The sequence below is a fragment of the Erpetoichthys calabaricus genome, chromosome 3 (assembly GCF_900747795.2).
Source record: "Erpetoichthys calabaricus chromosome 3, fErpCal1.3, whole genome shotgun sequence".
Taxonomy (NCBI): Eukaryota; Metazoa; Chordata; class Cladistia; order Polypteriformes; family Polypteridae; genus Erpetoichthys; species Erpetoichthys calabaricus.
In genome coordinates, this window is record NC_041396.2 from 142,849,663 (window position 1) to 142,862,173 (window position 12,511).

At 38.3% G+C, this 12,511-nt stretch overlaps 1 protein-coding gene across 1 annotated transcript in view; it reads left to right on the forward strand.

Annotated features, from left to right (window-relative positions):
• atad2b (ATPase family AAA domain containing 2B) overlaps positions 1-12,511 on the forward strand; it is a 313,933-nt gene that overhangs the window by 172,259 nt on the left and 129,163 nt on the right. The window contains exon 11 of the mRNA XM_028798864.2: positions 7,354-7,469. Coding sequence (XP_028654697.2) covers positions 7,354-7,469 — 116 coding nt within the window. The remainder of the gene's footprint in view (positions 1-7,353; positions 7,470-12,511) is intronic.

Below are 12,511 nucleotides of genomic sequence, written 5' to 3' on the forward strand. Positions count from 1 at the left end.
TATATATATATATATATATATATATATATATATATATATATATATATATATATATATATATATATATATATGTATCTATATCCAAAGCCGTGCAAGCACACTCTTGAGAAAGCAACGTATAGTTGTACAGAAGAAAAGCAATCTTGCCTCAAATGAATGGCAACTTTTTGTAGGTCTATGAACTTAATTTAAACTTTAGGTTTACATGGTGCTTTCTTTCCGAAGTATCTGCACTCATGAATATGTCTGTATGTGTCAGTCGGTCAAATCCACGCGCTTCACACCGGCGAAGTACCGCTTTTACATTTTTATTAAGAAAATAAAACGTTTTTAAATTGAGGGAAAATATACTAATAACAGTTTGTTAAGGATCTGTTTTTTTGTGAAGCTGCCTTTACTCGAGTGATCACTTCGACCTGACTTGGTGGCCAAGTATAAGAGTTACCTGGTAGGTAACCACCCATACAATCAGATTGTGAATCAGACTACGAATGCCGTGAATGTAATTACACACTCACTGCACTTGCTTACGGTAATCGAACCTGGGACGTCAGCGCTAGAGGGGCTTAGCAGCGGTGAAGTATTGCTTTTAAATTTTAATTAAGAACAAAAGAAAACCTCAGAGGTTTGATTCCCGAAAGGGAGTGAAGAGAGTGTCCGGTTACCTACCAGGTAACGCTTATGGTTGGACAGCAAGTGACGTAACATCAGCCACGGTGCCTTCAGTTGTGAGAAGCAGATCATAGAATGATTGAAAATAGTTTTGCATTTACCTTTTTAGTAAAAGGCGAGCTTTTAAGCCTGAGAAATCACCCCGTAAATGCACACGTTTAATTGCACATGTGTTAATATGTATGGTTACACAGTATTAAAAGACAGTGAAGAACGTGATTTACCTTTGTTCCCGTGTTTGATAAAAGGCGAGCTTTTAAGCCTGAGAAATCACCCCGTAAATGCACACGTTTAATTGCACGTGTTAATATGTATGCTTACACAGTATTAAAAGACACTCAAAAATTAACGTCATTTACCATCAGCCACGGTGCCTTCAGTTTTGAGAAGCAGATCATAGAATGATTGAAAATAGTTTTGCATTTACCTTTTTAGTAAAAGGCGAGCTTTTAAGCCTGAGAAATCACCCCGTAAATGCACACGTTTAATTGCACATGTGTTAATATGTATGGTTACACAGTATTAAAAGACAGTGAACAACGTCAGTTACCTTTGTTCCCGCGTTTGATAAAAGGTGATCTTTTAAGCCTGAGAAATCACCCCGTAAATGTACACGTTTAATTGCACATGTGTTAATATGTATGCTTACACAGTATTAAAAGACAGTCAAAAATTAACGTCATTTACCTTCATTCCCGCGTTTGACTCATGCTGTAAATCTCTTCCTTGTTTTTAGTTCACGTGATTACGTAGGAGGCGTGATGACGCGATACGTGACTCCGCCTCCTCCATTAGAGTATATGGACAAAAAATATGTTCCAGTTATGACCATTACGCGTAGAATTTCGAAATGAAACCTGCCTAACTTTTGTAAGTAAGCTGTAAGGAATGAGCCTGCCAAATTTCAGCCTTCCACCTACACGGGAAGTTCAAGAATTAGTGATGAGTGAGTCAGTCAGTCAGTCAGTCAGTCAGTGAGTCGGTGAGGGCTTTGCCTTTTATTAATATGTATAGGTTACATACTCCCTATAAAATGCAATACCAAATAGGATAACAAAGTATGGTGTTAAAATATGTATATCTTGTAATGTTAAATTAATTTATATGTTTAACAATAGAAGTTTTAATGAGAGCACCACTAATTTGGGCAAGTTATTTAAAAAAAAACACTAGAATATGCCAAGATGCAGCCCTAACTACCAATGAGAATGTAAAGCTAATTATTATGTGTTATAATAATTATTATAACATGGTTGGATGTTAACACTTGGACAAGTTTACAGCAAGGTTATTATAGTTTTGCCTATTTGTATTAGATTTTATTTCTAGATTTTTTTCTGACCTTACTTGGAAATTCAGTTTAGTTTTAGTTTTCCTTTATCGTGTATTTTTAGTTTTAATTTCAGTTTTTATTTCATAAAGACATTTCTGTTTTATTTTTATATCTGTTAGTTTCAGTTTTAGTAATTATGGTATGGTTAAAGAGCTACGATAGAGTTTAGTTTTGTATCACAATCAGACAGAAATGTAAACTTAATGGGTTTGGATATGTAGTGGAAGCTTACTACTATATGGTTTACTATCTGGTTTTGTTTTTGTCTAATAAAAACAAGCAGAATCAAAACCAGATACTGAATATGAACAATTTTATACAATTTTATAATTTTTAAAATATTTTCCACATCATTTATGCTGAACAAATGTGCTGTGATTGTTGGCACTTTTTATCTTTTTCTTTTATTGCCCAGAACAGGCCAATTTGTAGTGAAATTTAGGTGAATGTTAAGGATTGAGGGTTTGTTTTTTGTTTTTTTTTTAACTCTAAATGTCTATACTGCACAGCATATATCGCTCCAAGACAATGTGCTTATAATGAATGCCTTCAATATTGCATTCAAAAATTTCCCATACTGGGCTTTTTATTTTCTACCAGCCATTATTGATCTGTGATTCCATCTCAGGCACATACAATTTATAGACCAAATCTTAGCGCGCTACGCCACGGAAGCTGTTGTATGGTGTGTGAAGCTTTTGTGGAAGTGTTTATTTGATCTTAGGAACTCGGGCTTTACACATTCTATAGTTTATGCCTACATTTTGTAACATTTATTACTAAAATATGAAAAAGTTCTGTTTTAACAATGTGTTTACACAGATTACTGTAGAAACTGTACACACATGGAATGCGTGTGTTCCAAATAACGATCGTATTATTTCAACTCTAAAACTCCAGCTCACTCCCAGACAATCAATCAAGGCATGAGCTGGGAAAAGTGCGTTCACGTTCTAAGTCGGAGGGGGGATGGAATAGCTGGCTGCTGGCAGCTTGTCTTTTATCAGCACATTTAGAGGACAAAAGACACTGGCGGAGAGGTGTGAACGGATTTAAGAAGCGATTTAAGGTGGGCCGGATCTATGAGTTTTTTCGTAGACTCTGGTAATTCTAGTGTTAATCAACATCTTGTTGATTAATCATGTTATATTGTTCAACACAAATATTTGAACAATATAACATGAGCCTTGAAAAACACAAATTTCAACATATAAATGATATTCAATTGGTAAACCATGCAGATGGAGATGGCACAGTATGAAATTACTATGAAATATTATTAATCAAATGTTCAACTCAATTCTCTGCAAAGAAATTTTGCCAATGTTTGTGTTGAAGTGACGTTAACATATATGCTTTTACGTTATATAGTTGCCTGAGATCCGTATACATACATGCATGTGAGGTTGTAGAGTTAGAGGTGACCGTGATACTAAATCAGAGACGAATGCCAATGTCCACTTATACCACAATAACAAATATTTATAGTTCAGTATAGTATATTATTTATTGACAGGAAGTTACAACATACATACATTAGTACGGGGCCCCTAAACTTATGGGGTCCCTGGGCAACTGCCCAGCATGCCCAATGCGTTAAGATGGTCCTAACCTGCAGGCCTGAAAAGATATCAAAAATCAGAAAATAGATTGTACTGTGTTCTGTTAGGTGTGAGCATGAAAATCATGTGGGCTTAGGAAGAACAGGGCTCTTAGGTTTGAATCAGTTTGCAGACTCCACTTGGCTCAACTGAGAAACCAAGAAAAGTAAGCATTTAGTGTCAAGGTTAGGGCAGTGAGACTTAAATAGCCCATGCATAAGAACAGTAAACCCTTAACACTAGAATTACCAGAGCCTACGAAAAAGCTTGTAGATCCATCCCACCTTAAATCGCTTCGCACCTCTCCATCAGCGTCTTTTGTCCTGTAAATGTGTCAATAAGCAGCAAGCAGCCTACTATCACATCCCCCCACCGCCGCACAATTTTCTCAGCCCAAGTCTGTTTACCTGCGCGTTAGGTGCTTAGAGTTGCATAGAGTGAGAAGTCAAGCAAAATGATACTATTTATAAGTAATATATTGTTATTTGGAACACATGCATTTCATGTTTATGTAAACACATCGTTAAAACAGAAACGTTTTGCATGTTTTAGTAATGATTGACAAAATATAGACATGAAGTGTATAATGTGTGAAGCCTGAAGTCCAAATATCAAATAAATACTTCCACAAAAGATACAAATATAACAGAACAAGTGCGCTTCTATTCAAGACTATAACTGCAGAAAAAGAACCCGCATTAGGGTGCGACATTGACACGCATTTGCTACGACTGCTTCGGTGGTGCAACAGTATCAGGCGGGTTCGACCCCGGACGAGTCCGTTTTGAGTAGTGAGCTGCTCTTATTCTTACTATCTTAGAATAAAAACATACATTTGATTTCAGTCTGTAACAGCAGGTGTAAAGTTATGATACTTGTAAGGGTGAGCTTTGCTACTGGATTATTTTCACAATATCAGATATTTTGAGCTGTGAATTTAAACTAAAAAAGATAATATAGAATAAATACAAAAAACACATTAGTAGGTTTAGTTTTTCACCAGGTGGAAGGCTGTCTTCGCCCTATCTGCTGTACCTGTAGTTCAATAGAGACTTTGCCAACTCAGAAATTTTGTATTGTTAAGTTTTTAAGTGATTGGTAAGTAATATTATGCTAATCTTGAAAGATGACTGTCAGTCTCTTGATCAGTGCAGTTTTATTTTCAGAAAGGATTTTTTCCTGTGCAAAGTGGCAGGTGAATTATTGTCAACAAAAAGATGACACCTGAGAAATAAACTGAAATGTTACTCACTTGTGATTTTTCTGTACATACGGTAAAGGTTTTGTTGATCAGCACATTCCGGTTTCAGGCATTTGAATTGCATGAAGCACAAAGTAAGGCGGCACAGGAAATCGCTTTCTGTTTCATGCACTTTACATACCCGTACTCTGCTTGGTCTGTCACCACAAATGCTTCGTGAACACCTTCCCTCCGTCACCAGCTGCTGTTTGCTGGATGAATATATGCGGGTGGATGACTTTCTGTTTTAGAGTTAAAAGTTACAAGGGTTAAAAACTAACGGCAAGAACATTCATTCAAAATCAAAAGCTTAAAAATTATTTCAGTTAGTCTTACCAGCTACTTTAATAGTATCATTTAGTTTTACTTTTTCATTTCGGCTTTATTTATTTTATTTCAGTTTACGAAAATGTTTTTTAACATTTAACTATAATAACCTTGGATCATAGTATGATTAGTTGTAAGCATTAGACTGGCTGTTTGGGTTTTGTCATTTTCTGCAGCATCATTCATTTGATTGTCTTCCAATTCTTTTGTTGTGTGACTTAATTTAAAGACTGGAATAATGGAAAACTGAGTAGACTTAGGATTTTTCTCCAACGATATGTGAGAAATGAGCTAAGCACATCTTCAAGGAGTATGAATCACTATGTACATCAGGGGTCTTCAATCCTCATCCTGGAGGGCCGCAGTGTCTGCAGGTTTTTGCTCCAACCCAATTGCTTAATAAGAAGCACTTACTGCTCAAGTAACACTTCTGCTTCACTTTAGTTGTCTCGCTCGTTATGATTTTGAACCCTTATTGCTTATTTTAGTCTTAAACAGCTGTATTCTTGGTTTTTAATTGCTCCTAATTAGCAATAACATGCAAACGACAAAAGTGAGCAGCATTTCTCCATTTAGCTTGTTTCCATTGACACCTGTGTGTATTTACCATGCACTATTGGGTTTAATTAAATACTTGGAAGGAAAGTGAAGAGAAAAAAGTGAAGGACTGAGAATTACTCATCCATTTTGGATGATCTCCTTAGAAAGGGGAAGAACGTCCAGAATATGATAATTACCTGACATAGTAGAGTTAAAGCACCAACAAGCCATGAAATTAAATTATTAGCAAGAATTACTTTCTAATTAAGCAACTGGGTTAGAACAAAAACCTGTAGCCACTGCGGCCCTCCAGGACTGTGATTGAGGACCCCTGATGTACATCATGTACTCAGTAATTCTGGTTTTCTCGTTGTGTGTTTTGTTTGTTGCTTTATATATGTTGCAGCAATTTTCCCCACCCCACTAAAACCCCTTGTCACATTATTCCACATGGCAGTTATTGATTCTCAATAAACAAAAAGTACTTTTTAACAGCTTGGCATATGAAACATTAAAAGTTATGATCCAGAAGAAAAAATCATTCCAAAATTGTTTAGACTGAAAAATGAACTAAAATGCAGCATGTAAGCATTCTCCTTTCTAATTCTGCTTAGTCAATATTAAGGTTGTAGAGCACCAAAGTCAATTGATAGATAGATAGATACTTTATTAATCCCAAGGGGAAATTCACATACTCCAGCAGCAGCATACTGATAAAGAACAATATTAAATTAAAGAGTGATAACAATGCAGGTATACAGATATACAATAACTTTGTATAATTTTAACGTTTACCCCCCGGGTGGAATTGAAGAGTCGCATAGTGTGGGGGAGGAACGATCTCCTCAGTCTGTCAGTGGAGCAGGACATTGACAGCAGTCTGTCGCTGAAGCTGCTCCTCTGTCTTGAGATGATACTGTTCAGTGGATTCTCAATTATTAACTGGTGCCTGCTCAGTGCCCGTTGCTCTGCCACGGATGTCAATCTGTCCAGCTCCATGCTTACAATAGAGCTTGCCTTCCTCACCAGTTTGTCCAGGCGTGAGGTGTCCTTCTTCTTTATGCTGCTTCCCCAGCACACCACTGCGTAGAAGAGGGCACTCGGCACAACCGTCAATTGTGGCAGCATTGGGTAGAGTAACTAATCCTAGTTAGAATAACATTACATTTACACATGCACCTTCTTTTTCACACTGAGACAATTTAGAATCACCAGTCAACCTAGGTTGCTCATCATTTTGATGTAATAGAAGAACAGGAGTAAATAAAATTGACAGTAGTTACACACAAATGTAGAATGAATAGACTCCACATAGACAGTGATTGGGATGGAATTTACTTTGCGAGCATATTGCTCTAAAGTGCATATATTTCAATTCCAAAAAAATGTGTATATGCTGGCAATGTGAGCATTTTTAATGTTTTAGTGTTTCTTTTTGAGTATGGGGACATTAAGTATAGTAGATTAGACATAAATTTGAGTAACTTTTTTAATTAACAGAAAATCAGTGCTTGTTTTAATTATTAGTTGTTCAGTTGGTTCCAAACATTAATTAAATATTATTTTAAGAAAAATGTGTAGATAATACAGTCATCATTTAATGAATAGGCTGTTTTTTTTTTATTTGTTTCTATCTTTAGGTGAGATTTGACAGCGTAGGTGGTCTTGGACATCATATACAAGCCCTTAAAGAGATGGTGGTGTTCCCCCTTCTTTATCCAGAAGTCTTTGAGAGGTTTAAGATTCAACCACCAAGGTGAGTTAAAAAAAAATAAAATAAAAAAAGCTGTGTTCGATATTTTTAAATGTTAAAAAGTTAATTGGAAAAATATTTGTTTTATGAGAAGTAATTTGAAGCTCCTAAAAAAAATGTAATTTTGGATCCTCACAGCAGTGGGGAACATGAAAAATCCAACATTGATGGATACTATATGCTTGATTGGTTCTCTTTGTGTAGAGTTTGTATATTTTTTGTCGTCTTGCTGGTGTACTTTGTGGACTTTGATTTCATCTTACAGTTCTGAAACTTGCCATAAAGTTGATTGGCCCTCCACAGCGCAAGGTTTGAGTGAGTCTGTGTGAATTGGCCAATGTAAATTAGTGATATTTTGAATTAAACCATGCGCTTATTTATTTGTGACTAGCCACATTACCTATGGAAGAGAGGTAATAAATAAATTCAAAAGTATTTGATTTATCTTGCCCTACGTGTACCTTCAGCATATTTCCTTGGAATCCTTGCATGTCTGAACCTGTCTTGTCTGACGCTGCCTCTGTCATGTACACCCACATAAAGCCTGCTTCTTCGATTCTGCCATTATTTTCAAGGCACCTTGCTCACATCTTGTCCACTTTTATACTTCTGTTTTTGAAGGTGACTCTCTGTGTACCTACTACTCCTTTACTCCGCCTCATGTGTCTCACAGTCACGCTTCCTCATTCAATCTTGTTGCGAAAACCAAATTGACCAATAAGATTGTTTTGAGGGACCAGGCACACACACACCCACACCACTTAGCGTTTTATTATATAAGAGATGATGGCCTCATGGTAGGGGCTTCATTCCATTAATGTTACTGTGTGTTCTTTCTTATTAATATATATTGTAAGTAAGATGCTATAATGAAAGGTTTTCAGGTTAGAAGAAGGTAAGAGGAGAGAAAACTTGGTTGTTTTCATACATTAAGATTTCATCTTGCAGTAGGAAAGATTTAAACATGTCTCTATCTTGATACAATTTTACCCACACAAATTGAAAGTCTTTCATTATCCCTTATTCTTATTTACTGTATTTTATAATTGCATAAAATGTAAATGGAGTGTACAGTTTTGAATGCGGTGCACTGGCAAGCACATCTAGTTGAATGGAAGGCTCCATAGAGCATCCTGCATTGTGAATTTCCCCTTGGGATTAATAAAGTATCTGTCTGTCTGTCAAGGACTGCTTTTTCACATTCAGTACAAGGCTGTATGTATCATAAGTGAAAGTACAAGTTGTTCAACTGAATACATACATTCTTCCTGAAATTTGAAATGGCAACCTTAAGAAGCTATCAAAGTGAAATTGATCACAAAGTAGCAAGATACTGTTGACAGAATTTTAATTTTCTGTTTAATTTTGAATTTTTAAACTGCACTACCCATTCAAATATATTAGGAATTCAATTGGAATGTGACTGTCAATATATGAAAATACACACAGACGCTTGCACATATGTATGTTAAACATAAGGAAGGCTTTAAATTATTGTAATAGATAAGTCAATTTGTCATTTGAATTAATTGTGCTCAATATTTAAAATATAAAAAAAACTGCATCAGCTGACATCTTTCTGGCTGAGCCGTCTTGAGTAAATCCATCTTGTCCATTATTATATATTTTCTGTGACAATGTCTTTTAGTGTTTTATGATTGTGGATCCCAAGATGACCATATCTGAAGCAGAGATTTGTTTCCTGAGATTTAGGTTAACAATTTGAATACAAGGTATGAGTTGAATTGTATCTCATTGAGCCTCTCAAGGGGTGACGTACTGTATAACTCTTACTTCAGTATACATCCAATATAGACGCAGCCATCTTGCTGGTGAGCCTTGCTGCCGTGTCTTGGTTATTAACTATAGTAGTATAGTATTAACTAGAGTACTATAGTACTGCCAGCTAGTGGACAGCCATAGAATTTTTTTTTTTTTTTACTTTGTTGTATATGAAGTATAGGGAAAGTATTGTATTCTTCTTTTGGCTGCTCCTGTTAGGGGTTGCCACAGCTGATCATCTTCTTCCATATCTTTCTGTCCTCTGCATCTTGTTCAGTTACACCCATCACCTGCATGTCCTCTCTCACCACATCCATAAACCTTTGCTTAGGCCTTCCTCTTTTCCTCTTCCTTGGCAGCTCTATCCTTAGCATCCTTCTCCCAATATACCCAGCGTCTCTCCTCTGCACATGTCCAAACCAACGCAATCTTGCCACTCTGACTTTGTCTCCCAACTGTCCAACTTGAGCTGACCCTCTAATGTACTGATTTCTAATCCTATCCATCTTCGTCACACCCAGTGCAAATCTTAGCATCTTTAACTCTGCTACCTCCAGTTCTGTCTCCTGCTTTCTGGTCAGTGCCACCGTCTCCAACCCATATAACATAGCTGGTCTCACTGCCGTCCTGCAGACCTTCCCTTTCACTCTTGCTGATACCCGTCTGTCACAAATTACTCCTGACACTCTTCTCCACCCATTCCACCCTGTCTGCACTCTCTTTTTCACCTCTCTTCCACAATCCCCATTATTCTGTACTGTTGATCCCAAGTATTTACACTCATCCACCTTCGCCAACTCTACTCCCTGCATCCTTGCCATTCCACTGACCTCCCTCTCATTTACACACATGTATTCTGTCTTGTTCCTACTGACCTTAATTCCTCTCCTCTCTAGAGCATATCTCCACCTCTCCAGGGTCTCCTCAAAACCTGCTCCCTACTATCGCTACAGATCACAATGTCATCAGCAAACATCATAGTCCACGGGCACTCCTGTCTAATCTCGTCTGTCATCCTGTCCATCACCATGGCAAATAAAAAAGGGCTCAGAGCTGATCCCTGATGTAATCACACCTCCACGTTGAATGCATCTGTCGCTCCTACCGCAGACCTCACCACTGTCACACTTCCCTCGTACATATCCTGTACATCTCTTACGTACTTCTTTGCCACTCCCGACTTCCTCATACAATACCACAACTCCTCTCGAGGCACCCTGTCATATGCTTTCTCCAGGTCCACAAAGACACAATGCAACTCCTTCTGGCCTTCTCTAAACTTTTCCATCAGCATCCTCAGAGCAAACATTGCATCTGTGGTGCTCTTTTTTGGCATGAAACCATACTGCTGCTCATTAATCATCACCTCACTTCTTAACCTAGCTTCCACTACTCTTTCCCATAACTTCATGCTGTGGCTCATCCATTTTATTCCCCTGTAGTTACTGCAGTCCTGCACATCCCTCTTATTCTTAAATATCGGCACCAGTACACTTCTTCTCCACTCCTTAGGCATCCTCTCACTTTCCAAGATTTCATTAAACAATCTGGTTAAAAACTCCACTGCCCTCTCTTCTAAACACCTCCATGCTTCCATAGATACGTCATCTGGACCAACGGCCTTTCCATTTTCCATCCTCTTCATAAGCTGTCCTTACATCCTCCTTGCTAATCCATTGCACTTCCTGAATCACTATCTCCACATCATCCAACCTCTTCTCTCTCTCGTTCTCTTCATTTATCAGCCCCTCAAAGTACTCTTTCCATCTGCTCAACACACTCTCCTCGCTTGTGAGTACGTTTCCATCTTTATCCTTTATCACCCTAACCTTTTGCACATCTTTCCCAGCTTGGTCCCTCTGTCTAGCCAATCGGTACAGGTCCTTTTCTCCCTCCTTAGTCTCCAACCTCTCATACAACTCATCATACGCCTTTTCTTTAGCCTTCGCCACCTCTCTTCACCTTGCGCCTTATCTCCTTGTACTCTTGTGTACTTTCTGCATCTCTCTGACTATCCCACTTCTTCTTTGCCATCATCTTCCTCTATATACTCTCCTGTATTTCCTCATTCCACCACCAGGTTTCCTTTTCCTCCTTCTTCTTACCAGATGTCATGCCAAGTACCCTTCTTGCTGTCACCCTTACTACATCTGCTGTAGTGTCCCAACTGTCTGGTAATTTTTCATTGCCACCCAGTGCCTGTCTTACCTCCTCCCTAAACTCAACCTTGCAGTCTTCCTTTTTCAACTTCCACCATTTGATCCTTGGCTCTGCCCTCACTCTCTGCTTCTTCTTGATCTCCAATGTCATCCTACAGACCACCATCCTATGCTGCTTAACTACCCTTTCCCCTGCCATCACTTTGCAGTCTTCAATCTCCTTCAGATCAACTCTTTTGCATAGGATGTAATCTACCTGTGTGCATCTTCCTCCACTCTTGTACGTAACCCTATGTTCCTCCCTCTTCTTAAAATACGTATTCACCACAGCCATGTCCATCCTTTTGGCAAAATCCACTATCCTCTGACCTTCTTCATTCCTCTCCTTGACACCATACCTACCCATCACCTCCTCGTCTCCACTGTTCCCTTCACCAACATGCCCATTGAAATCCGCTCCAATCACCACTTTCTGTCCCTTGGGTACACTGTTCATCACTTCATCCAACTCACTCCAAAAATCTTCTTTCTCATTCACTGTACACCCAACTTCCGGTGCATATGCACTAACAACATTCATCATCACACCTCCAATTTTCAGCTTCATAATCATTACTCTGCCTGACACTCTTTTCACCTCCAAAACATTCTTGACATACTGTTCCTACAGAATAACTCCTACACCATTTCTCCTCCCATCCACACCATGATAGAACAATTTGAATCCACCTGGCCTTACTCCCCTTCCAATTAGTCTCTTGTACGCACAATATATCAACCTTCCTTCTCTCCATCATATCTGCTAACTCTCTCCCCTTACCAGTCATACTGCCAACATTCAAAGTTCCTACCCTCAGTTCCACTCTCTTTACTTTCCTCCTCTCCTCCTGCCTCTGGACACGTCTCCCCCCTTTTCTTCTCCTTCTTCTTTTTCGGCCAACAGTAGCCCAGTTTCCTCCAGCACCCTGTTAACTAACAGTACTGGTGGCGGTCTTTGTTAACCTGGGGCTCGACCGATCCGGTATGAAAATTTTTATTATTGTCCGCATATTGATTTGGCAAAATTTTGCACCGGATGCCCTTGCTGATGTAACCCTCCCCATT